The following is a 27,248-nucleotide window of genomic DNA, read 5'->3' as shown; positions in this document are numbered from 1 at the left end:
ATGATTCGTTTCTTTTTCGTCAGGACGCTCTTTAATTCATTAATTAATCTGCTAAGGAGACCAGTCAGTTAACCAGGAATTTTTGTTATATTTGAAATGAGACAAAAAATATTTTCCTCTCCTCTTTACTCCCACATTCTTCTTTACTATTTGTATAAATTAAAAACAAAATACGAGTTACAAATAGGATTCCTCCCTTTCCTTTTAAGATTTGGCATTTTCTAAGTCAATATCTGTTGATAATATAAATAACCGAATAGTAAAATCGAAACCCAACGGCATATGCCAGCTCGGATTTTATAAATGCCGTCTTATATGTTAGAGCTTATAGCTGTTAGCGGGGTGATTAGAGGACACGCAGATTAAATAGAGAAGATGGCGAAAATCTTGATGATCTGATGGTACAGGGACAATCCTCACTTCCTGCGCGCACAAAATTCTATTTTCAAAGTATCCGCATCCCTGTCTCAAGGAATTCTTGCATTACGCAGATTTTATATTACCCTCAGGCTCGTGACGAAACATCACAATAAAGCGAGTTCACAAGCAGTTAAATATTTCTTTTACAATGTAGTTGGAATAATATCCACACAATGACATTCCTATATTAAATTTTGCTTATTAGTCTTGACAAGATCAACAAAATTTTCAAAATAATTTTATTCAGTCGAATTTCTCTTCTTTTCAGATATTATTAATTGAATCTTCAATTTCTTATTTATTTATTTCTTCAGTTTTGGATTCGTAACAAATTTTTCTTTTGGAAATAAGAGACAGAAAAGATTTTTCGGTTACTAAAATTATTCACTGCTTCAGAATCAGCTTGGAAAAATCTGATGGAAAAGCCAGATGACTAGTCTTAACAGATCACTATATAGTTCCCTCAAAAATTACTTTAAATTTCATTTGCAATGATGAATCATTAATTAATACCTCATTGTGTAATTTATATTTTAATTTTATTATTATATAAAATCACTTGACAGAATATTATGCTTGTGAATAAATAATATTATCAAATAATAAAACAAATTATTTCATTTCTTTATTAAATTACTTTAATACAAATGTGTTTTAAAAATCTAAAAATTGTATTTTTTTTAAGTCATAGGTTCAATATCATTAGTTCAGGTTTTTTTCCTTTTTTAACTTGAAAAAATGACGAAAATTATTATTATCATTTTTCAGTCAAAATATTGTGTCCCCAAAAACTGTTACTGTTTGCTGTTTCAAAATAAATGGGAGGGGCCTGGAATCAGTTGCCACGGCAAGCATCCTATCAAATGTCTCCCCTGAATGGACAGAGAGGCGGAGTCAGTGGTGGAAGTGATGTCACTTGAATCGTCTTACCTCGAAAGTAAGCGGAAGCGAAAAGAATTTTGAAGCGGCATTTTGAAAGAAGCATGAACAGATCTTACGAGAAAACTGTGACGGACTCTAAAGGTAAGAATTTAAACTTCATTCTTTCTAATTTTTTTAAACACACATTTGCTTATCAAATAATTTTTTTAGTAGTACAATTGTTTAATCAGCATCTTTATGCAGTGAGGATATTAGAGGAAACTGGCCTGCAGTTAATACATTAATTGTTGTCTTTTTGACACAAAAATAATACAGAAAAAAAAGTGTTACTTTAATATTTTTTTTTTGTAAATATAAGTATTTTGTTCTTTGTAAAATATACACTCAAGCGCATTTATTGAAGAAATATACATACATTTTTAGTAAAAATAATTGTAAGATTGGCCAGTATCTTTTGACCCATACTAATTTTTTTTAATTATTATTTTCAGTTGTGAAAATAATTATTTTTCTATCCGTAAACATATCGTTAAAACATTTGTTGAATCTTTCAGAAACCTGAGAATTATGAATTTTCTCAGAGAATATTGCTAACAGCATTGCTTGGAATATTTTGTGCCATAACACTACCACAGATATAAAATTAAGTTTTACAAGTTTTTCCTTTAAAGATGTGAACTGATATTTTTGGCGTTTTTTCCTGTTATTTCACAGAGGGCATTAAACGTCTTTCTCAGATGAATCGCATCTGTCCGTCTCGATCACTCTGTATTTGGCAAAGGTTTCAGCGTCCAACTTGGAAAGACAAATGCTACACAAATTATTCCGATTGCAAGTCAACAACAGATGAAGGCTTAAGAGATTTGCCGAACGAAATCTATTCTTATATACGCATCAGTATCATGTGTTTTTATATGTAGGAACATTCGAACATGTCAAGAATATTCCATTTCAGATGGGCAGGTTTCAGGCAGACTGTTGATTATTAGAATTAAATCATTACCGTAGATATAATGAAAAGTTTCATTCGGTGCTTTGAAGGAAAATGTTTATTGTTTGGAGTTTTTAAAAAGGTTTCAGTTCAAATGTCTTTTTGATTCGGTGCTATCGCGCATAGCGTGATTTTCCACGCACTGACGGCGTGGTCCTGAAAGTACAACTGAGTAATAATAAAGAAAAAAATATGAACAAAAAATATTATGTGTCATGAAACGCTTTTACTAATTTAAGCAAAAACATGGATTAAGAAATAATTTTCTCAGTGCAATATTAGGAAAATAAAAGAAATGAAAAAATTAAATAGAAAGAATGTGTGAAAAAGTAATAGAATGTTTGATTTATTCTTTTTATTTAAAGCATAGTTTTAGAAAACTCTATATTAAGAATTCATGATTTATAGCAAACAAAATAAGTATATTTAATGTTATTAATGTACCGAATTCAAGCCATTTTTAAAAATTCATTTTATATATTTGAGAGATTTAAAAATAAAAGTTCCTTTTCGTCTGCTTATGGCTTTTCATGAATTACAATTTTATTTGCATGCCATCTGAATAATATATTTTAAATACTGTTTCAAAATACATTGACTTGACTCTTGGTAAATTTATTCTTAACTTTTTCACTACTGCAGCTTTTCAATGTATCGTATTTAACTGCAATGAGTTGCGAACAAAATATTCCCCATAGAAGAGTTTTGTAGCGAATTATTTCAAATGTGGTTTGGTGATGGATAAATTCCAGATTTCTTTTAAAAACCCTTTATTCATGCTAATGAAGGTTGCATATAACTATACACAATGTTTACAATAAAAAAAAATCTATCATGATTATACATATTGAGATAATCTGGTGCTTTTCAGCCATTTGTTTCCGTAACCTGCCACAAACATACACACTTAAAAAAAAAAAAAAAAAAAAAAAAAAAACTTTTTGAAAGGCACCCAGGATGAGAATCCGCGACAGAAGCCAGTATATAGGTTCATAAAGATTCTCAGCCTGTCGTTTGCTTTTTATGTGTCAGCACACCAAGAGACATCGTGCTACGTGCATCTCGTCATGTTTGTTACAATTCTGCGGCTCCACCGTGGACCAAGAAGGAATAGGATAACTTTCGTGAAACCTGACAATTCTATCACAGAGACGCTATACTCGACGCCGTACATTTGCTGGAATTCCAACATGAAATAAAGAAAGCTTCTTTCTTCTCTTATTCCTCATTCTTTCCTCTTTTTTCTTTATTTTTTTCACTTTTCATATTCTTTCATTTTGTATTCAATGATCTTTCAGTTTGCCCGTTTTCTGTTTTTATTTTGTGATTGTTTTGTAATGTGCATTTATGTAATTTTATGCCTCCAGAGTTCTTGCGAGTAGAATATTTCTGTCAAATTTTATAGCGCCGAAGAGCAGTCCAGCCTCATGCACCTGATACTGAAGAAAATTCCCTTTTTTTTAAATTTAAACAATTAAATTTTGATGCTGGTTCATTGGAGAGATTTTTTTTCATCATTCCGGGTATAGATAAAATATTACCCGTCGTCTCACGAGCGTTTTAATACTGATGAAGAAAAGCATAAAAAATAAATGTTATTGTCAATAGAAGAAGGAGGGGTTCAACTAATTGAAAATCGGAGAAAAGTTTCCATCTTCGCCTGTTAAAATCTTCACTGTATAAGGATGCAATTTTTCTCTCGTCTGCATTTCGACAGTTGATGCGTCTCCTCGTGCTTTAAAATCGTGCATGCTCGCAGTTTCATGCAAAAGCTTGGAGTGTTTCTAAAACTTGCTGAAATCCTTACAAATGTAAAATAATATCACATATTTATATTAGGAAATCCCATATTGTGTTACATAATTTTTGAACAGTCACATGGTCAGCGTATTACGAGGACACAATTCTGTATGAACTCCATGATTGATCCAGCACGGCCATCTGCAGAGTGTTAAATTGGTGGGATGAATCTGATTGATTTGCATCTTTTAATCTCCCATTTGTTGCACTAAAACCCTATTCTTCTGGAAAGGCAAAAATACCGAAGCCACGTATGATTTATTATCACGCCGACATTGACGCATTTTTTTTATCCCATCCATTTTTTTTTTCAGTTGTAATATTTTGTACAGTTTGTACAGTTTTTTCAGTTGTACAGTTTGTATTATAAAGTTAAGACAAAAGAAACGGAATTTTGATTCATTCACAATATTTGAGATAACAGATACTTAAATGCTCAATTAACTGGCATATAAGAATAAAACTTCTTGTTGGAGCACCATTTCATGTTCCTCGGTTGAATGCCCACCACTGGTTTCATAAAATTCGAATATTATGTTCCTGATCGATTTGTTAAATCAGCTGATAGATCTTTGGAGACAATTATTGATTAGACCAAAAATGGCCAAGATCTTTTTGGGATATTTTGGCGCATTATTAATGAATAATGGTATTTTCAGATATGAAAGCAATTCTTAATGTTCGGGAGCTCGTTTTAAATCATATTTTGAAAAGAATCTGATTGACCTATGCTCTTTTCTTTATCCATCTCGGATAGAGAAATTTTTTAATCACAGAAGGGTTTATTTTTAGTTTTTTATTTCTTTTAAATATTCCAGACTTCTCTAAGAACGATATAAGAAGTTATTTAACTTCATGTTACCACTAGCAACTTCCTAAAACATCATCAATGAATTGCTTATGAATTTTGTACTAAGGAGTATTTCACTCGCCATTCCTAATATGACCCATAATTTTTCAAGTGCTTCAAAAATAAGCAATTTTAAAAATTATTCTTTCAACTTCTGATTCTTTCATTGCATTGTCTTTCACAGGAACTCTGTCAACATTTTTCAGCTTTGAAAAGTCCCAGTCAAACTTATTCTCCGCGGAAAATCGAATACCTGCTGGGGGAGGCAAAAATCGCACCCGATCCGGCATGCGATGCGTGGTATGTGAGGACGTGTCCAGTGGCAAGCACTACGGTGTCTTTGCGTGCAACGGGTGCAGCGGATTCTTTAAGCGAAGTGTCCGAAGGAAGCTGGTGTACAGGTGCCAGGCGGCCAGTGGGCAGTGCATCGTGGATAAAGCCCACAGAAATCAGTGCCAGGCATGCAGGCTCAGGAAATGTCTGGAATGTGGAATGAACAAGGATGGTTTGTAATTAAAAATATTTGTTATAGAAATCTAAAATTGATTTAGAATCTCTTAGATACATTGAGTGCTTAAAGCCCAAAATAAACCTTGAAAAACTAACACAATTATTTCTAACTAACGGTTTTTCAATAGAACTATTTGAAAATCAGCAAGTATGTAGATGTGTGTAATGCGATAGCAGTGCCGCATGATTTTTATTTTGGAAATAAGTAGCAATTGCCTATTTGGCAATTGATACTTATATTTTTACGTTACAGCACAATGTAAGAAAAGTTGTTACTAAATTTTAAATATCATGTGCCATGATATTTACCACGCGATTATTCTTTCGAGTGAACTGGCTTCATTCTAATAATTTGTTTTTAACAAAGAAAACATCTATTGAAAGATTTAGAAATTTTGTTTGTTTTGTTTAACATAAGCTTAGCATTTTATTTTTATTGAGAAGCTAAGTACAATTATTCATACTAGACTATACTCGATGACTGAAACTGAAATATTTAAGCAAACTGAAATATTTAAGAAACTGATATATTTAAGCATTATTTTAAAATATAAGAAAAATTTTAACATATATAAATTTAATAACATATTTAATTATATAAATTTAGACTTCATTATTTATATAACATTTACTTATTAATTTATACGTTTAATTATATTTAATAAATATATAAATCATAGGAATATTTTTGTTCTTAATCGTGCATAAGCTTGAATTGAAAAAATTGTCTGCCTATAAATTATTTCGGAATAGTTTCATTTCATATTAAATACTTCATATGAATGAGCTGTTTTTCTTTATTTTGCTAATTTAAGATAGTTTTGAAAAATGTGTATTTACAAAAAGACATTTTTAATTTCAACTCTCGAAGAATCAGAAAACTGAAGTTCAATATATAAAAAGAATCTGAAAAAATGAGTTGGTTAATCACATATTTTATAAAACAGTCAATATTTTGAAAAGCATGCAATTGAACAAAATAAGAAATGCCATAATTTAGATTCGTTTTTTTCAATATTCAACAAAGAAAAATTTAAATTATGAAAAGAAATCTAGATTATTCGAAATTAGGTGGGAAAGCCTTTTTCTTGATGTTCATTGTAGGAATATTTGTACTGTTGAATATCAGAAGAGAAAATTTCTGCATCAGTGATAACATATCATAAATAGCATCTATTCCCAATTTGTGTTATTTAATGTAAACAGTCTCTACATCCCGTAATGTGAAGAATGCTATGATAAAATATCTCACAAAAATCGAAGTCTTTCTTTCCGTTCTTACGTATTTTGTTAGATAGAGTGATCCCACGTTCAAACCACTGGACTAGTGAAGAATTAATTTTCTCCTCCGAGCATGGACCTCCATCTTCAATGGTTTTGAAATCATTTTAAGATGCCGTAAAAAGCTTGAAATTTGTTAAAAAAAATGAAAAAAAAAAATGGAAATTATTAAAAAGGGCATTTAAAATTTTTTCTTATATTTTTGTTTGGTAATAGTGGAGAAAAGTTAGATTTTAGGTTCAAAAAGAATTTTAAAAAAATTCTGGATCCAATATAACAATATCTGGATAAAATATTTTTATGAATTTTTCGTTCATTTAATGTTACAAAAGATAATTTTAAATACCTATATAAGTATTACAATTGGAAAAAGTTATTAATTACATAGTATAACAATAAAAAATATTTTTATATCAAATTTTGCATTTCCTACTTCTGTATCCTTAATGATTACAAATGTTACAGTTACAAAATGTTTGTTTCTATTTCATTGCCACATTAAACTGTTTTTTAACTAAATTTTGGCATATTCACATACGAGTCAATTTTTACTCTTATGTATCCTTCTCTTGCGTTTGAACCACAGACATTTTGAGCCGATTCGATCATCTATTTATTCCGTAAAAATGATTAAAAATTAGAAAAAAAAATCTAACAGGGAGAAATTGCAATTTGCGCTAATTTATTCAAAGGTAAAGGCGAAAAACCGTATAATCTTTCATTTCATTCCCTTTGGATAATCATTGTAGCTTTTTAATAGCGTAATTGAGTCTTCCAAGTGCTAAGAAACCACTGTGCGAAATTAAATCTGTCAATGGATGTGAAATTGCATAAGGTCCAAACAAACAACTAAGCGGATTTTTCAGAGTCCGGAAATTGTTAAAAACTGTAAGAAAATTAATTAAAAAAAATAACAAATGATGTTTCGACTATGAATTTTTTTTAAAAAAAAAGTGAAAGCACATTCTTAAAAATTTTTTTCATGTAGGTAACAGGTCGATTTGATTATACAGGGGGTCATAAATTACTGAAAACAGAAAAAATAATTTAAAACAATTAACTGTAAAAATATTAAAATTTGAAGAAAAATAAAAGTTTGAAAATGTAAGGTATTTTATACTCATTAATTTAATATAAGCATGTAGTGTGAAGAGCTTTTAAAATATTCAAGAAAAACTAAAATGGGCACGAGAAAACACCGCAGCAACATCGGTGCCGATGTTTCCAGAGGGTGTCGCCGAATTCGAAAGAATAGATTCAAAGAGGTGATAGTAAGCATTAAAGAGATGAAAAATTACCAGAAAACATATGCTTACTGATTTTTAGACGTCTGTTTTTGCGATTTTCACCAAATAAACTGTACCTGCCACCATATGTTTACTGGTAATTTTTCATGCTATATGGTGATTTTTAATCCTCTTGATGCCTACTATCACCTCGCTGAATTTGTCGGTTGAATTCGGCAACACCCTATATATATTGCTAGCGTTATCAAAAACTGCTAACGTTATCATTTTTTTTAAGCTGTCCAAAATGAACGCCAGCCTCGCAACACAGCGATTATTCGGCCAGGGAGCGCTTTCGCTGTACCAATTTCTTCAACTGAGGAAGCATTTAATGCTCGAAGTGACCTGAAAGGTGTAAATTTTACGACCTTTCCTCCAATGTTTCCTCTGCATCAAAAGCTGGGACCTCCTCTCTTTGTGAAAATGAATGCCTCCAAGCTGACAGACATTTTCGTGAGCAGCAAGGACAGAGTGTCAGCAGGTAAAAAAATGAGCATAGTATCTTCAATTTTTAGATAATTTTGATGGACTGCCTATATTTTAAAGGTATAAGTTTTTCCAACTTTGCAAGATCTAAATTGTCAAATGATCCATTGTGAATATTTTTCTAAGATTTAGAGAAATGAAATCTCATACGTATTGAAAAAGTGGTTCTTTAAAACCCTCTCGATTCCAGCCGGGCGGTTAGGGGCGGTTTGAGAATTTATCCTATAACATCCAAGTTGGTCGGTTTGGGGCAGCTGCTAGCTGTTTTAGGGGAGATGGGTATTAAAAGCGGCTACTCTACTAAATACTCCAGATGGTTCTCGTTATCTTCGACAATCGCTGTTTTTTCACAGTACCGCCCTGTGCCGTAGAACGGTAGGGTTGAGGAGGGATTCAGTAAATAGGTTGTTGGCGTATATTTTGTATTTTGAAAGGGTTTTTTGTGTTGTTAGCTCAAAATTGGAAAGATTTTTATGGCCATTTATTAAAAATTTTCCACTGAAGTGCTCTGTTAACGATGAATGATATATAAGGATACACACAAGTTGTTTATTTTTCGGATAAGCCTCAAAAGCTCTTTTTAATATCAAGACTATTGTAATGATATAAAGACAAACTATTGCATTGTCACTGCAGCCTATGCACATTGCAGTTTTCTCACAAAATGTGTAGCGACTCTTCCTACTGTAGATGGAAGTCGTTTTACACTCCAAGAGTCTTATTCTGTCATCAAAGGACTGTGGAATTTCTGAGGCCAAGTACAGACTTCCGCCTTCAAAATAGCAATAAAAGACCAGAAAAAGATCGGGAGTATTCTTTATTGCCCCCTTCACAGAGTGAGATAAGTTATATAAATACTGAGTTCCTTTTTCAAATGCCATTCTGAAAATTTCTCTTCAGTTGTGAATTTCTACGCTTTATTTTACGTACTGTGAATCAGATTTTTGGATTATCAGAGTGATCTTTGTATTGAAAAGCTTAATATTTTTAGTTATGAGTGGAAGAAATCGTGAACACATTGAAGAAGAAATTAAAGCAATTTTATTTGCTTCTGATGAAAGTGACTGTGATCTATCAGCGAAGATGATGGTTGGCTAAAAAATGATACTTTAGCTCAACTCTCGTTTATTCTAAACAAAAAAGCAGGAGATGAAACTAACGAGTGTCAGGTGAACGAGAGAGATGGAGATGAGGAGTCAAAAAATGTTATATAATTTACTTATTATCAAAAATTTGCAAATGATTCCCTCATGCGTAAATTTATGGAAATTTAATATGAAACTTTCTTTCAAAATTTTATCTTGACTTAATAATATAGAAAACTTCACATAACGTTTTAAAAGCAGATTTTCAGCATGACAGTTTATACTAAAAACGTAAGATTTATGATAAATGTAATAATAAATGTGTTAAATCTTCATGTTTAGTTAATGAAGAATGTAATTGTGATGAATGTTTTAGTAAAATATTCAGGCTGAAAACTGAAGGAATGTATTTTCAAAATATATTTCGCTGAGTAATTTTTTTCCCGGAATAAATCTTTGTATGTCGAATTGTTTCGATAGATGAGATATATAAAGTTTGACGTAATATATTCCCTTGGTTAGACAAAAATTTTAAAAGTTATAATTTAAAAGATTAGTAAAAAAGAGTAACAAAATAAAGATATTTTTGAAATATATATTTACTCCACATTCTTTTTCGATTATTTAATGTAAAAGCAAGAATGCGTAAGGTTTTGGAAACAAAATGTGAAAACTTTTTAAAAAATTTAATTTAAGTTCTAAAACTTTTCTCTTAGTATCACAATCGAAAATGCAAAATAATATTTTACATTTAAAATTTCAATGAAAATAACCGTTTATACTAAAAAAAAAAAAAAAAAAAAAAAAAAATGCTAAAGGCAATAAAAAAAATCTTAGCTAAGTGTTATTTTCAAAACGTCTTCCAAAAACGCAGTAACATTTTTTTTTAATTCAACGAATGTTTTTATTTTGGTATTAAATGAAGATTTAAAACATTATCTCGTCTATCAATGAATTGCATTGACATCTATACTATGCAAACAAATGTACTAATTGTATTGATATATGTACAATGTATGTTCTACATTACTATGTAATATATATATATATATATATATATATATATATATATATATATATATATATATATATATATATATATATATATATATATATATATATATATATATATATATATATATATATATATATATATATATATATATATATATATATATATATATATTAAATGCTAATAAATGACATATTATTTAATTTTGGCAAAAAAAAAAAATGTAAAAGCCTAATGAAAATAAGATGAAAAGATGTTTTGAAATTGCTAGTAAAGCCAGTTTTTATTTAAATGGTTTGGAAGTCTAACATAAAACTTGCAAAAAACCCAAAATTACAGAATAAATTTCATATTTTTTGTAAAAAAAAAAAAAAATACCCCACAAATACGAGATCGAAACGCTTAACACTAAAAAATATAAATACATTAGAATAAAACTCTTTAGCTGATGGAAAATGATTCTCGTCGTCGAAAACCGCGCGGCAATTACTTAAGGAAGAGCGTCGACAGATTTATTACCTCGGAGTGCGGGAGGTAACTGCCCCTCAGCTTGGAAGAGTATAGAGAAGAGAGGAATTTGGATGAAATAATCTTATCTAATAACTTTGTTTTAAATTATACAATAAATAAAGTTTTTGGCATTTTATTTCAGAGCGAAAATACAATGATGTGAAGTAGCGTTTTTGGGATGTTTCTCGAAAATGCTGGATGAGGGACGGCAAATGACCAATGATGACAAATCTAGACAGCAAGTGAAACTTCTGAAATCAGATCAGTGACTCGGACCGATAAATTTGAATTTTCTTTTCTGTTGTAAATACTTATGTGGTATCAAAATAACTTAAAACAATTAGATAAAACAATTACATGAATTTCTTGACAAGTTACAGCTGATTGGGTATAACTTTTTGACAGATCCTTGTATATTTCAGAATTTTTTAAAATAATGAGATCATATCACCAAACTGCATAAATTGTTCTACGAATGTCTAATCGAGGTGTAATTGGTTTTATGTTATTTTTTTAGAAAGATTTTAATTTTGAAGAATATTTCACATTAATTGGATAAAGCGATTCTGCTAGTTCCTTTCTCATCTGCAGGCTTGGGAGAAGCACTGAAAAAAGAAGCTTTTTGTCCTCTGAGCTATCCGAGCTTTTTCGCTCATGAAGGTGGGAATGAGACGCCACTGGATGCAACTAAGAACTCGTTGTACGAGACGTCGGCTAGGATTCTTCTGCTGGGCATGCGGTGGGCTCGGAATTTGCCATCCTACTCTTCGTTGGCTCTGCAAGATCAGGTAACGAACTGGTTCGTTCACATTTTTTGCGCAGGGGATGACTAGTATGTTGTTAACAGATATTTAAAAAAATCATGACATAGAAATTTGATTTTCATTTCTATTAAATAATTATTATAGGTAAACGAATGTATTATGAAAAAGAGGTAGTGTCAATAAAAATTCAAATCTCCATAAACGCTTTAAGAAATTAAATATGCTTGAAAACATTTCATAAATATATGATAAAGTAAGAAATCGGGGATCGAGGTAATCTGATTGCATTTTTGATTTCAGAATCAAAGAGACGAGAATCCGATTCCATTCCCCGCGAAAGAATCAGCCAGATCGATATATCTTCCTACTATTATCATGCGGAAAAATTATTTATAGCGAGAAAATAGAACATTGATTTAATTAAATTTATAAAAGAAGAAAAAGTAACGAATTTCAAAGGAAAACATTTATAATATATTTCTCGTTTTTCGAAACATTACAGTAAACTCGGTTCAGTTTTTGCGTGCCTTAAAATTAAGAACTATTATCAGTAAAATGATTATCACTTGAAACTGATAATTGTTTGTTGAATTCTTAGTAACTCATATTTAACATCTCATATTTAAACACGTTTAATATATCGAATTCTAAGTTCATTGAATAGTAATTTATTTCCAGCTGTTTAGCAGAAATGCTATTAAGCGATCGATTATTGTAGACAAAATGCAACACATGGTATATAGATCCGGTATATCCGTCGGTCTATCTATTCATCGGTGCATGGATGTTGTAATTTTGTAGATTTCTATAAGACTTTGAACGGAACCCATTCTATGAAAATCTATACACCCAGCCAGATAACTCGAAGCATAAAAGCCCAGATAAATAAAAGTTGATACACAAATCTGGTATCTAAGATTCAAATTTTCATCAAATTTTTCGGTCAATATTTTTTTTTATGGTGGTAAACGTGCTAACTCAAGAACCCAGTGACTTAATGAAATGAAATCAGGTATGCGATCTTGTGACAATAATTATAATTCAAATTTTGTTGTATTTCAGTCGGTATAAAGATGTCCAGAACACAAAATCGATTTTCAGATTCTTGTTTGTTAATCGCATGGCAGGGAATATTTGCCTCAAAAATCCACCGATAAATACCGTGAAAATGCTAGATCTCACCCCAAAGATGAATCTTTTTTTACTGTTTTTCTCTAATGCTTTGCAAGAGGTTCGCTACCTTATTCAAGGTCCACAATTTTATGCGGGGGATAACATGTTTATTAAAGAGCAAACCAGGAAGATCGAAGGAGATCATTCCCTGAACCTGAGGCTGATTTGTCTCAATAAACTTCCAAATCGAAACCCAATTATGAATTTATCACCTAAAACATGAAATTCATAGTTTCAAAAAATACTTTTGTCGAGATTTTCGGAAACTCATTAAAAGGCTCTTAAGTCGAGAAAAGGCGTTTCATCACTGGTTATATCTATATGCAGTCGGTGTTTTATAGCAAATCACTAGATTCAGTTATATTGCTCTTAAGATTTCTTAATACAACTGGCGGTATTGGGCTCACCAGGTATCCCTGCTGGAGGAGACTTGGTCTGAACTTTTTCTGATCAGTTGCATTCAGTGGAGCATGCCCTTGGACTCCAATCCATTGTTCGCAACCATGGATACGAATTCGCCTCTAAACAACGTTCAGCAGAAGAAATGCACACACATTCTTCAGAAGACGTTCTCTCGTTTTAAGATGCTGGCTGTGGACTTTTCGGAATTCGCCTGTCTCAAGGCGATCATCCTGTTTCGTCCTGGTAAGAAAAAATTCATTCAACTTATTATTCCTATTTTCCGAGTTTATTTTTCCTATTCAAATACAACCATGGTTTTCCTTTATTTCATATTAAATACAGATACAATATTTAAGGTTACTAATGTTATTGAATTGACCAAAGAAATCGACTTCATTAAAATGAACCATAATCTGTCTCAATGGGCACTAATTTTTTTTTTTTTTTTATCTATTGAATTCAAGATGAGTTCAAAGATCTAAGAAAAAGGTGAGACAAGGTTTGGGAAGGTCAAACAAACTTAGATAAGCAACCTTTACATACGGAGTTGTAGCAGCAAGTGCAACATCTAGAATGGACTCTGTGGGAAACAAAAACAACTAAATATATAGAGGACTCTGTGCATAATGATTCTTATATCACCTATAGAAAGAAAACTGGTTTCTGCCGGCGTCCTGGCATAGGGGTAGCACGTCTTCCCCGTGATCTGGGCGTCCTACGTTCGAGTACCGGTTTGGGCATGGTTGTTGTTCTATCTGTGAGATGCGTGAATGTACCCTCCGGTAAAAAGGGGTTGTGCAAGCGAATGAGTGATTTGTGAGTAGCAAAGTCGTACTCTTAGCCCTAGTTGGCGCTCCTAATAAAACAAGAGACGCTCCCCTACCGGCTTAAATCGCTGCCTTCGTAACAGCGGGCTTGTCCAAATGGCAAGTGCCATAAGAAACAACAAGCTGATTTCTTAAAATAATCATGTTGGGAAAAAATATAACATTTTGTAGTAAATCAAAACATTTGCTAATAATCTGAAAAATCTAATATTTATTTTTGCCTAGACGCACAAAAACTCTTGGAATATTCGCATATGTATTGGTTATTCACATCTTGTCATTTTACGTGCCATTGCATAGGGGATAAAGCATTGTTACAAGAGTTACTTCAAAAATAATTTTAAAAATTATCAAAATGAAATAATTGCACGATGTTATAAATTCGTATCAATATATTGGTGTTATTGGTATAATTGTATATTCATTGGCATATATAATGTTAAAGAAAAGAGGTAATATTTCAATTCATCTTTCTATATTAAAAACCTAGTTAAATTTTTGAAAACTCTGTAAGTAGAGAGTCATTTCTTCCAAAAAAGTAGCTACATATAGAAGTTTTGAACTGTTTGTGTATCTTGTCATAAAGTGTGCAAGTTTTTAAGCCGGCTTACTCTCCTTAATACGTTAAAAGATTTGTATTTCAATGTCAGACAGGGATTCCTATTTTAGTAACTTGAAATCCACGAGCGTTTGAAGGCGCTTACTATTTCTAGTCACTTTTTCTTATTCTTAGTTTCGGTTTAAGCCACAGTACACAGAACCATCCGAAACTGAAAAAGAGATGCTAATCTGCTAAAATGTCTGCTAAATCCATAGCTCCAATTCATACCTCTAGGTCAAAACATTATAGCATGATAACGCTTTAAAATGAATTCATCTATTTTGACTTCGTCTGGCATAGTTGCGCCAATTAAATAATTGTAGAAATGATCCTGATATATTTAAAAACAATTAAAATTTATAAAATTTAATTTCAAATGCACCGTATCGATATATTGTTTATTAAAACTCATTTTGAAACGAAATCGGTTTCATTTTGTGGAGTTATTTGAAATTCTGTATGCCAAGTAGCAACGCATATTACATTAGTCCATGGTGATGTATAACCGATGACTTGTGACATTCCGCAGGATGTTGTCGACCGAATTTGTCACCAGCTCTAATAATAAGTTTTGAATGTGAATGATTTCCTCTGCTTATACAGTTTCATTTTACTTGATCTGTCACCTATTCGTAAAGATGACATTTTATTATCTTTTTTTTTCATTCACTCTCTGATATGCAAGATAGATTTTAAAATTTTGTACACTTCCGTTTCTTCTGGAAGACAAAACTTTAACTTGATATTCTGAGAGCTTAATCATCAGTGAATCGATTCATTTAGTTAAATTCGATTAAATGAGATGACTCGATAGTGAATTTGGGGAAAGATTGATTTCATGATAGCATAAATATTATAAACCACAGACTTACGTAGGGAGGTAAAAAATCTTCTATTTGATACATAAAGGATAGCGCGTTTTAAAAACTGTTTTTATTTATTGAAATGAAGATGATTTTATAAACAGTGTATGTACTATAATGATGTTGATTTAGAAAATAATATTTTACACCATTTATTTCATCCGGTATCCATTAAAATTGTTGCTTTTTGTCTACACGTTTATAACAAAATGAATTCCTTTTTGGTAGATATTGAAAATTTGAAGGACAACCAGCAAGTGGAAATGCTTCACGATCACGCACAGTTGATGTTAATTCATCACATCAAATCCCAGCATTTTGATTATGCCTTTAGGTAATGAAACTTACACTTCCGCCAGTTTTTTTATTTTCTTATGTATAAAATACGGCTATAGAATAGCTCATTTTAGCATCTTGATTTTGACGAACTTTGATATTTTAGACATCCCTGAGTTTGTAAAATCCTTTTAAGAATGAAAGAAGCAAACGAAGTGACCCATTAAAAAGAACTTGCTGAATAAAAAAAATGCATTTAATTCTTGCATATGCTCATCTGTGGGAATGGAAACGCTGTCATTTAATAACAGACCGAATTAGACAAATGATGGCTGTAGCTGTTGGTACTGCGCTTTGCCTATTGGAGTCATTTTCAGGCCACGAAACTAATATCCATGCGACTTATTTTTGGTCATGAATCTGTATTACATTCAATATGTTCCTTTTTTTCACTTTTGCCTACGGACTCATGATCTGTAGCAAATAGGTACCCAGTACTAGCCTTAACTATTTAAACTGACCTTTGAAACATGATGTATAATCAACTTAATTTAATTAATTTTTTTTTTATTCTTTTCGGAAAACATCTATTTTGCAACATTTAAAACTATCAATGGTATCAACTTCAGTAGAAGAAGGGAATGTGAGTCATCTTTAAAGAAGGTTTCTTGGCGAAAATCTGGAAATGTGGGTTGCATGCCACAATGATGCCGTGATTTTTCATTCAGCGTTGTGATTGTATTTTCAATACAAAAGTTTTAAAATCTAATTTACATTTCTTTTGTTGTATACACTTATATATATAAACATAATTTTTCAAATGCGTGGCCAAAAAGACTTCTCAAATTTTAACTTAGATTTATTTCGTAGCAAGAGACATAATTTGTATTTTGCATGATAACCAAAGAGTCAGCAATTGCTTAGAGCGTATGCTAGAAATAATGACATAAAAAAGTAGTATTAAGATCAGGAAATAAAGGAGCATTTTATAATAAAGTAATATGGACTAATTTAAGATTAAATAAATGAAGGTTCAAATTAAATTAAGAAATGACACCCACGCACACACACACACACATATATAATGTAATAATGATGACTCTTTTCCTTTTTAGGTTTGGGAGACTGTTACTTCTTCTACCTTCTTTGAGACAATTGCCGCCAGACGTTGTAGAAGCGATATTTTTCAGGAAGACTATAGGCTCAACACCCATCGTCAAACTCCTGGGAGACCTGTTCAAGTGTTAATGGATCCAAGTGGGCGCGCGTATTCCAGTGCAAAGAACAGCAGTTAGCAGAGAATCAGCGCTTTGTATCAAGATTTCTTAACAGAAGAATGAATGATGAAGTAATGAGTCAAACCATCGCGTATGAAGATAAAATGGGTGACTTCTCCCTCTATCATTCGCATACATAAAAGTACATTCATTATTTTGTAGTATAGTGACGAAAAAGTATACACGTAATATGCATTTTTGACATCTCTCTCACACCCTATTATTACAAAATGTTTTTATAGATCTGAAATACAAACTTTAAAAACTCATGTTCATTTTTTCCACTTAGCTCTTTGTTATTTTGAATTATGCTGTCTGCGCGGGCGAGGACGGACCGACCATTTGATTTAGTTTAAACAGAATGCTTTCGAGATTTTATACACATTTCGATTTTGGCAAAAAGATTAAGTCCTTCTAAACCTTCGAGTTATCGTGTTTAGTTATTAGATAAACAGTTTGATTCATTCCAAAATCATTTATTCAGTCTCATAGAAGTCTAACCAAGAGATTAATCAAAATGTCGGGATTCAATTTTTGACGATTATAATACATTTCAACGAGATAGAAGCATTCATCTTCAAGGCTTTCGCTTTTGTAATGGTAAAAATTAATTTTTCTTTCAAAAGGTTCGCCATCGATGTCAATTTTGTACAAAAGTGTGGTGCTGCAGTTTTAGACTCTCTTTAGGTTGGTTGCCATTCTGTCGAACAATATGCTGAAAGGTAATCAAAATATTCAGTTCGTTTTGAATGGAATTGTGTCTAAACTAAGGGAGGAAGTCCATTTGACAGTTCATAATGCGTAGATATTTACTGGCGGATTCAAAAAGTGTGATCAGTGTTTAAGTCACAAATGATGAATGACCATCTATGCGCAAGTATTGCTGAAAGAATGTAACTTTGTATAGGTGTTGAAGGTGTTCATTTTGAACAAGTACTTCAATGAATGTATTATCTGATCTTTTTTTAAAATTTATTGAAAGTTAATAAATGCGTTATTTTTTTTTATTGATTCTTACTTTTAATAATCTTTCGTGGTAATATAATATTTCTGAAAATGACAACGAGAACCTGACTCAAACATTGGCCAGACGTGTGAAAGAAGCTGCCTAAATCAATAACTTTGCCTTTTAATATCTCCGTAAAATTTACAGATACAAGCAGGAACCTTTTTGTGTTTATAGGTATGCGTAATAAAAAAAAAATCACTTTTTGACTTTTTTTATTGCTGTGGAAGAGTGTATAAAAATGTATTCATCTTTTTCATTATTCAAAAGCCAAAATAGTATGTCGGTGCTTTATTTGATGAAACTTTTCAATGGAAAGTTTATATCTAATTACAGCAGATAAGGAAACAAACCCTTGTTCCACTCGTATGGAACAACTTGCAGATTTTTAATAGCACGGCAGCATGCGTCTCTCGTCGTGTTCATAGCGTCAATTGTTGCAATAATGAATTTAATTTCAATTTTGCTTTGAAAAAAATGTTTCGATGCAAATAATTCTGCTAATATGACAATGCTTGATAATGCACGCTTTCATTAAATAATTAAGTTTTGAAAGTTTTTTGATGAATTTTTTCGAAACGAATAGATTTTTCAAGAAAAGAATAACCTTATAAATAATATAATAAAAATAATCTTATAAATGAAGAATGCGTCCTTTGATCAGAAAGCGAAAGAACCTTCTCTACTCACCCCAATAATTTGGTGTGACGCATGGAACCAAATTCGATAAAAAATCTGTAGACCGGAACCTGAAGGAAGTAATTCAACTTCCATCAGATACTCTATCCAAAGTTAAAAAATAATTCATGGTTGAAACTTCATTCACTTATATTACAATATACTGTGCCAAAACAAATGTTAGCGATAGTTGTACAGTAAAAAAAAAAAAAAAAAAAAAAAAAAAAAAAAAGGCAATAGAAGTATAGTATGTATATTGATAAATTTTTTTCTTGTTATTTGTTTAATCTGTTTTGCTGATTTCTTTTTGTTATTAGAATTGTTAATATTTCTCTGTTAAATTTCTATTGTCTTCTAGAACTGTACATCGATTTTGGAATGAAAATGTTGTAAGCTTTCAAAACATAATTGTACGAATAAATGCATATTTAAAAAAATTCTTTAGTTTTACTTCAATCTCTCAGAAAATTGATATACATGACATCGTAAGTCAGCAAAATGTGACTGAAAAGAATTCGAATTTGTTAGCTTTGATATTAAGGAACTGAAAGAAAGGACGGTTTTTTTAGAAATACAAGTTTATTTCGAAAGCTTAATACAAGAAACAAAGACAAATCGAGCGAATGTGTTTCTTTTGGGAATTTGGCATTCTTTGTCTGTTTCAATGTTGTGTCTTTGAAGATAATTTTAGCGATTAAATACAAAAATGAAAGAAAACGAATTGAGTGCATCTGTAAAAACGTTCAAAGAAGTAGTCTGCAACATTTGTACAGTGATTTGTTTACATGTCACTGTTGTCACTTGATAACATAAAATAAGATTGATTTCTTTATATATATATATATATATATATATATATATATATATATATATATATATATAAAGGGAAAAAAAATCCGAACACCAAGAAAAAATTATTGTAGAGTAATGAAATTTGGCAATGTATTTGTCTAGTTAACATGATTAATTGATTAAATTTTCAAGATCCCAGGTTAATTTAAGCTCAAGAAAATGCATTTCAAATGTGAAATGTTGTATCCCCCAGAGCCATTGACTCCAAATATGCATCCTCCGATGTATCCTCCAGAATTTTGAATGCAAGTCTGCAAAAGTTCATGCATTGTGTCATACAAGTGCCGAATGTCACTCTGCCGTATGAAATTCTATGTTTGTTGTAATTGTTCTATCAATACTGGGATGGTCAATGCTGGATGTGGATGATGCTGAAGTTCTCGCCCAATGATATTCCAAACGTGCTCTATTGGAGACAGATCTGGTGATCTTGCAGGCCAAGGTAACATTTAGACACTCTGTAGAGGACGTTATATTACAACAGTGGGTGAGGAGGAGCGTTATCCTGTTGGAAAACTCCACATTGAATGCTGGTCATGAATGGCAGATCAACAGGTTGAATTACCAGACTGACGTACAAATTTGCAGTTAATGTGTTTGGGATAACCATGAGAGTGCTCTTGCTGTCCATAGGATATTGCTCACAGGCAATGACTCTAGGTGTAGGGCCAGTGTGTCTAAGCTGCAGACAGTTCGATTGCAGTGTTTCACTGGCCTCCTCCTGACCAACACACGGCCATCACTGGAGCCAAAGCAAAACATACTTTTATCAGAAAACACAACAGAACTCCTCCAACGAGTTCTGACTTGACACCACTGGCATCGCAAACGGCAATGGCATGGAGTCAGTGGAATGCACGCTACAGGGCGCCTGGCTCGGAGCTGTCCTTGAAGTAACCGATTTCTAACAGTTGGTTGTGTCACTGTGGTACCAACTGCAACTCGAACTTCTGCCTCAGACGCAGTACGATGCGCCCCAGCCGTACGCCGAATATGGAGGTCTTCCCTCTCAGTATTGCCAATTGGCCTCCCAGAACCCGATTTTCGGGAGGCAGTACCATCCCTTAACCACTGCTTCCAACAATCATTCACAATGGATACATTCCGGCCAAGTCTTTCTGCAATATCGCGGGAAGAAAATCCACTTTCTCGTAGCCCTATTGCATGACCTCGTTCAAACTCGGAGGTTCTATTGTTGATAATTGTTACTGTTGATTGTTATTGTTGATATTATTCAAGCTCTATTGCTGATAAGGGCTTCTTCGTCTTCTTAAAGGCAGTCTTGGCTAACATCAATTCAATACGTAAGATTTCAAAGATAAATAACGCTCACGAACTTTACAGCACACATTTAAAGCAAACCTGATATGTAAATTCTTATTCGGGAAGCGTGAAATTTGAATCTATGTCATTGTTTAGATGTATAAACATGCCTACCAAAATTTGGTTTATCTAGCACAAGTCCATCTTGGTGTTGGGGTTATTCTTCCGCCAGTGTATATATAATAATTTTTAGTTTCGTTTCCAAAATATTTTTAATTTTAGATTGGTTACTATATATATATATATATATATAAATTGGTAAATTGGTAATAAAAACCAAGTTAACAGGAAAAATATAATCAAAATTAAACAAAATAAAATAAGAATCCGGCCTGAAAACTTTCTTAAGGGTCACCCTCAGGCAGGGATTCAAAATAAGGGATTTTTAATGTGAGGAGTCTGACCTTTGTCCAACAGTATTGACCCCTTGTGACCCGAGAATCCTCTGAAATTAAAGATGCACCAATAGAGAGAAATGAAACAAAATAAAAAATTATAAAAGAATACGACCACTAATTAAGCAAAATATACAATAACATAAAATAAACTATATAAGAACTCTCACAACCAATTATTAAAACAAAAAGGAAAGACCCTACCAGCAGCAGGTAAACATTTTTTAAAAAGTGTCCCATCTTGTTCATTTTGCTTCTGCTTCCGCTATTCAAGGTGATAAATAATTGGAGGTTCTTTACGCCATCTATTGAGTTAGTTAATATGCAACGGAAAGTCTATTTTTTTTAGGCAAAGGCTTAATATCAAGTCATCTCATTTTTAATTGAAAAATTAATATTGCAGCAGTTTCTGTGAAATTCATCATTAGTTAAATTTTTAATGAGATAATATAGGAAATATATGAATCAATATAGGAAATTTTGTTATTACAAACTCTTTTTATCCTGTTGAATTGTGAAGAAATAACATTTTTGCAAGTTTTAGAGTTTAGATTAGAATGGTAATTACGAAGTTTCGTTATTTTAAAGTGGAATTCTTCCCTTTTATCGTATATACCAACTATTGTTTTATCATTAGCAATTTCGATTTTTAAATCCAGAAAGGTAGCTTCAAGTTGATTTTTATTTGCTTCTGTTAGAATTAAATCTTTTGGATAGCAATTGGTCACAATATTGGTATCATCTAAGTTTATCAAAAGTAAGTCATCAATATACCTACAACCGTTTATTAAATTATATTTAATTACTTTTTCTCATAGTAATGTAGGAAAATATTGGCTAAAGCACTTGAGAAAATGGTTCCCATTGGAATGCCCTTTACTTGTTAAAATTAATTACATTAAAAACTCAATTTTATGTAATATTAAAATTACATAATTCTAGCCAATTAATTTTAGTAATAACATCTTCATTTAAATATTCGTCAAATATAAAAGTACAGACATTTATTAATTTTTCATGAGGCAGATTGGTGTTTAAATTTTCGAAATTATAAGTATCAAGTTTATTAATGTTGTTATCTTTAAGAAAATCCAAAACTTCTTTGTTACAATTAATTATAAAGTTATCTTCATCCTTGATTTTGTTCAGGATAATTTTTTAATAATTAAAGAAATTTTACCCGTAAAGTAATTATAACTGCCAGTGCTACAGGTCACGAATGTGAATTTTGACGGCTTTTTATGAAATTTAACTGTTGGGAACAAATAAGGATAGTTTAGAAAGCAAGTCTTAATTTTGGTTTTTTTCGCGAAAACTAGCATTCTTTTACCTAATTCCTTTCCCCCCGTGTTTTTTAAAATAATCTCGCAGTATTTTCTATTAATTTGGCCTTTTTACAAATATATATATATTTTATTTCGACGGGAATCAGATAGAGTAATAAGATTATGTGGTTTATAAAACTAAACATACAAATTAATTTTTGGCTTATATGCTCCTGGAGTTTCCAAAGTAGCACAACTTGTATTTTCCGACAGATCTCGCCGTGTTCCGAGGGAAAAATTACTTTTCGTTAATATCCTTTTTAGTGTAAAATAAACAAAACAGCTATTAATTTGATACACTTGGTTAAAATATACATATATCATTAGTTTTAGACTAAGCATGCACATAAATTGTTAAATAGATAGAATTAATTTATTTTAATTAGGTTAATAGGATTCATTCAGTCATGTCAACCAATCTTTATTTAACTATATGGAACCAAAAGTATGATAAAATAATAGCTGTAGTAATATAATTAAAAAATGCTCTATAATGATAGAGCATTCTGATTTCTTAAATACATTTCAATGCGATATAATCGTCTATTGGTGGTGACAACCAACAAAATCATTCCAGTTATAATAGCTGAGGGCCATATTAAAGTTTTTTTTTTTTTGGAAATTTTTTTGAAATGAAGAGAAAGATTGATGTTATATCGAGGGATCTTAAACACTCATATGAAGTAAAAAATTTTTAAATCAATTCAATGGTTGGAGCTGGGGAACTCTGTCGTAGGATTTTCTTTTAGAGAATTCAGTCATTTTTACCTTTTCGGTTTCTTCCAAAAGGGGTGGTTGGTAGAATGCAGACAGACACCTTTGAATATCTGGAAGTCATGAGCTTTCACACGAAATATTTTTAAAATAAGTCAATTTAGTAGTTGTAGATAGGCAATTGGGTCGCAATATTTTCCCATTGCGAATATTCATCGAAGTTTTGTTTTTTGAGACTTCTCTCGAAAATGGAAAGATATGACAGACAAATAAATGAACATTGATGACATATCTACGAGTTATGGACTTTTATATGAAATAAGACATCTTGAAATGGATTCAGTGATTTTGGACTGATGAATTCTGTCGGAGTATTTTCTTCATTATTTATATATATAGATGGATAATGAATAACCAATTTCGATAACATTTATTAAAAGGAAAAAATTTCTAGTTTCAGTTTGATTGGAAATATCACAGATGGCAGCACGAGTCAAACTCCCCACAAATTCTGAAAAGACGAGATAATAGAGATGATAAAGACAATAATACATGACGAATAATAATAATTATAAACATTGTTTAAATGAAAAATAAAAATGAATTTTTTAACAAAATAGACCAAAATTTAGCACACAATTTATGAAATTCGAAAAAATTTCGAATTTTCAAAGTGGGAAAAAGAAGACAGTGGGAAAAAGAAGAAACATGACTTATCGCTCCGGTATATATACGAGTCTATGCATAACATAGACAGTAATAATATTAATGAAAAATATCGTATGAATGCTACCTTGATGTTTATTACCATTTAATAATTTGTTCAACTTAATGTTTAAAGAAAAGTTGTATAGTTACATGAAGAGTTTTTCGCTTTCTCACAATCCCTGGACCCAAATAAAAGGGGAGTTGTTTATTGCGCATCTATTAATCTGCTATCGGAGTTGAGTATTTTTTAAAAAAACATTTCTTGCAAGAGAGAGTAACGAAAGAGGAATACAAACACAGTGAGATACTTCAAATATTACGTATCATTTTCTTTCAAACTGTGAGTCCAAAAACGTTGAAACTTGTTTAATATGAACATATTCACCTGTCATTTTTTCCTAACAAGAGGATAACTGGAATGATATTAAAGAAATTTCGCTTCGTCCCAATCTATGCATTAAAAGAGACTGAAAATTGCAGAAATACATATATTCATGTCCCATTTTATTCTACGAGATCTTTCAGTGTTTTCATAGAAGGGAAAGGAAAATGATGAAACGAGCCGTTTCAGCCACCACTCGGCCATTTGCCGATTAATATAAGTTCCGTTTTCTTACAATTTAGAGATCCGAATGGGTTGAGCCATGTTTAAAAAACGCAAATTCACCCTATCTAGATATCTTTAAGACCTTTTCTTAAAACAAGAATGGTATTAATAAAAAGGTTACAATTCTATCAAAACACACACACACACACACACACACACACACACACACACACACACACACACACACACACACACACACACACACACACACACACACACACACACACACACACACACACACACACAAAAGAGATTATATACGTATGTTCAGTTTATCTAGTCTTTTCCAACGGTTCTTTTAATCTTGACTTATATTAACGGAAAAAGAAACTTTGGTCACAATACGATGAGAAGTATCGTCTTTTATATTTGTTAGCTCTTTTACAATCTAATCGACTGAGCCATGCTTCGTTTGCATATAGTATTCATCCATATCTTAATCCATCCAATGGTTCTAATGTTGATTTTATTACCTTCAATGAAAGGAGCAGAGATGCGAGATGTACCGAAAAGCCTTCTGAACTGTACCTCCAAACATTATTAATATCAGTGTATTTTGCTGTAGTATTTAATAATAACAATATCTTATACTGTTTTCTGTATTTATTTCATCAGCATCAGATCTTTAGAATTTTATTAAGAGTTTTCCAATTTTCTGAACTCCTTGATATATAAATTTATAGTAATAGATGAAAAAAGGCCATCCTTCAGTCGAGTAAAATTTGGAAATTTTACGATAACACAACATTTTGACGATCTAGGCTCCACCTCTCTTCACTAAAACAGTGGATTCATTATTGGAGAGGGTAGAAATTAATTTTCTTTTTTAAACTTAAAACTCTTTTATTGACATGATTACAATAAAAATCAAAACAAAATTCGTGATTCATTGATCATTCTATTATTTTTTTATACGAAGGAAAAGAATATTTATTGCTTTGCACTAGATGAAATGAATATTTCAGAAAGTGAAAAAAAAATTATCAAAAACAACGCATTAATTTTTATTATTTTAGCCATACTTCCATTATCCATAAATGTAGGAATTGTTTCACAGTTTCGATTTTTCGTGTGTTCCAATAGTGTTTTCCAATAGTGTTTCCAATAGTGTTTTGTGACTTCAATTGTTCTTCCAGTGACAGTGCGAAAGCAAAAATATGGCTTTTTGCGGATGACCTAATTGTAAAAGGAATCCGGAAGAAATATTTTTCTACGTCTATTTTTTGTGTTTTCTAATTCCATTACCATTTCATTATTATTCAAAAGATTTTGTATAAACAAAATTTATAATAATTATCCTCTCTATGTACGATAATGCTAAAACATCCGAAAAAGTGTCGTTCTCAGGCTAACTGAAGGGCAATTCTATGTTACATTATTAAATCGCTCATTCACGTTTACAAGAAAGCTATTTTACAGCATTCGTTAAATTGAATTCCAAGGGAATGAAAACTGAATGCTTGCGAGTCTGTATTTTCCCTATCAATTATGAAGATATTCCTCAAGGGAGAAGATCACAATTCTGAGCCCAATTCTTCCCAAGTTTCTTTTCCACAACCCCCCTCGAAACTATCTCAAAAATTTAGGAGCAAAGAAATGAAACTAAGCGTTGATAAAATGGAAGCAAGTACATGCGGCCCTACAGCAATCTTCATAAATTTTGAATTTAAAATGTCTGGTATTTAATGAGTTCACTCTAAAAATTATCATTTTAACATACAAGATATACTGATCTGGTTCAAAGATATTACCATAGACAATCATCCATCATCGATCAGTGTTTGTGACATACTTCGATTTTCAATGCTGAACGATGGGTCATTATAGGATCTCCTCAACCATACGGTTATGAAACGAAAAGCAAAATTTATAACTAGAAAAACCAAGAAATATTAACTCATCTATAAGATCAGTAATATTTAAAATTCCTTTTAAATAAACTAAAAGTTTCATTTTTTAAATCAAATATTACGTTAGTAACTTTTATTATTAAATTAAACAGTCTGTCCTCGATGACGTGATACCTGCTGCCATCTTTTGGAATGAAACTAATACAAAAAAGACTGTGAAAATATTTTTATTCTTTCTTATATTCTTTTTATTCCATTTCTCGCTTCTAAAGCTCTGCAAGGTTATTCATGTTATAACAATTTGTTTAAAACTAGCTATGTATCAGGCGATAACTACATTTCTGCCAATTATAATTTTTAATTTCTCGTATACAAGAGAAAGCATTATAATCGTCAAAAAATGTCGGGAATTCGTGCCGTGATTTTGAAGTATCTCAGAACTCCGGTGAGTCTAGGAAATGTATTTTTCGAATGACGATGATCTATCTGTTCTG

General features: G+C 31.4%; 1 protein-coding gene across 1 annotated transcript; it reads left to right on the top strand.

Moving 5' to 3' along the window:
* The first annotated feature begins 1,310 nt into the window (after positions 1 to 1,310).
* Positions 1,311 to 17,267, top strand: LOC129957283 (photoreceptor-specific nuclear receptor-like). Its single transcript, XM_056069545.1, has 7 exons — positions 1,311 to 1,443; positions 5,128 to 5,448; positions 8,259 to 8,501; positions 11,705 to 11,901; positions 13,461 to 13,695; positions 15,972 to 16,077; positions 17,135 to 17,267. The coding sequence occupies exons 1-7, from the start codon at positions 1,404 to 1,406 to the stop codon at positions 17,265 to 17,267; spliced, it is 1,275 nt and encodes a 424-aa protein (XP_055925520.1). The 5' UTR covers positions 1,311 to 1,403.
* The last annotated feature ends 9,981 nt before the right edge of the window (positions 17,268 to 27,248 follow it).

This window comes from Argiope bruennichi, chromosome 11 (assembly GCF_947563725.1).
Source record: "Argiope bruennichi chromosome 11, qqArgBrue1.1, whole genome shotgun sequence".
NCBI lineage: Eukaryota > Metazoa > Arthropoda > Arachnida > Araneae > Araneidae > Argiope > Argiope bruennichi.
This window is presented reverse-complemented; position numbering and strand designations above follow the sequence as displayed.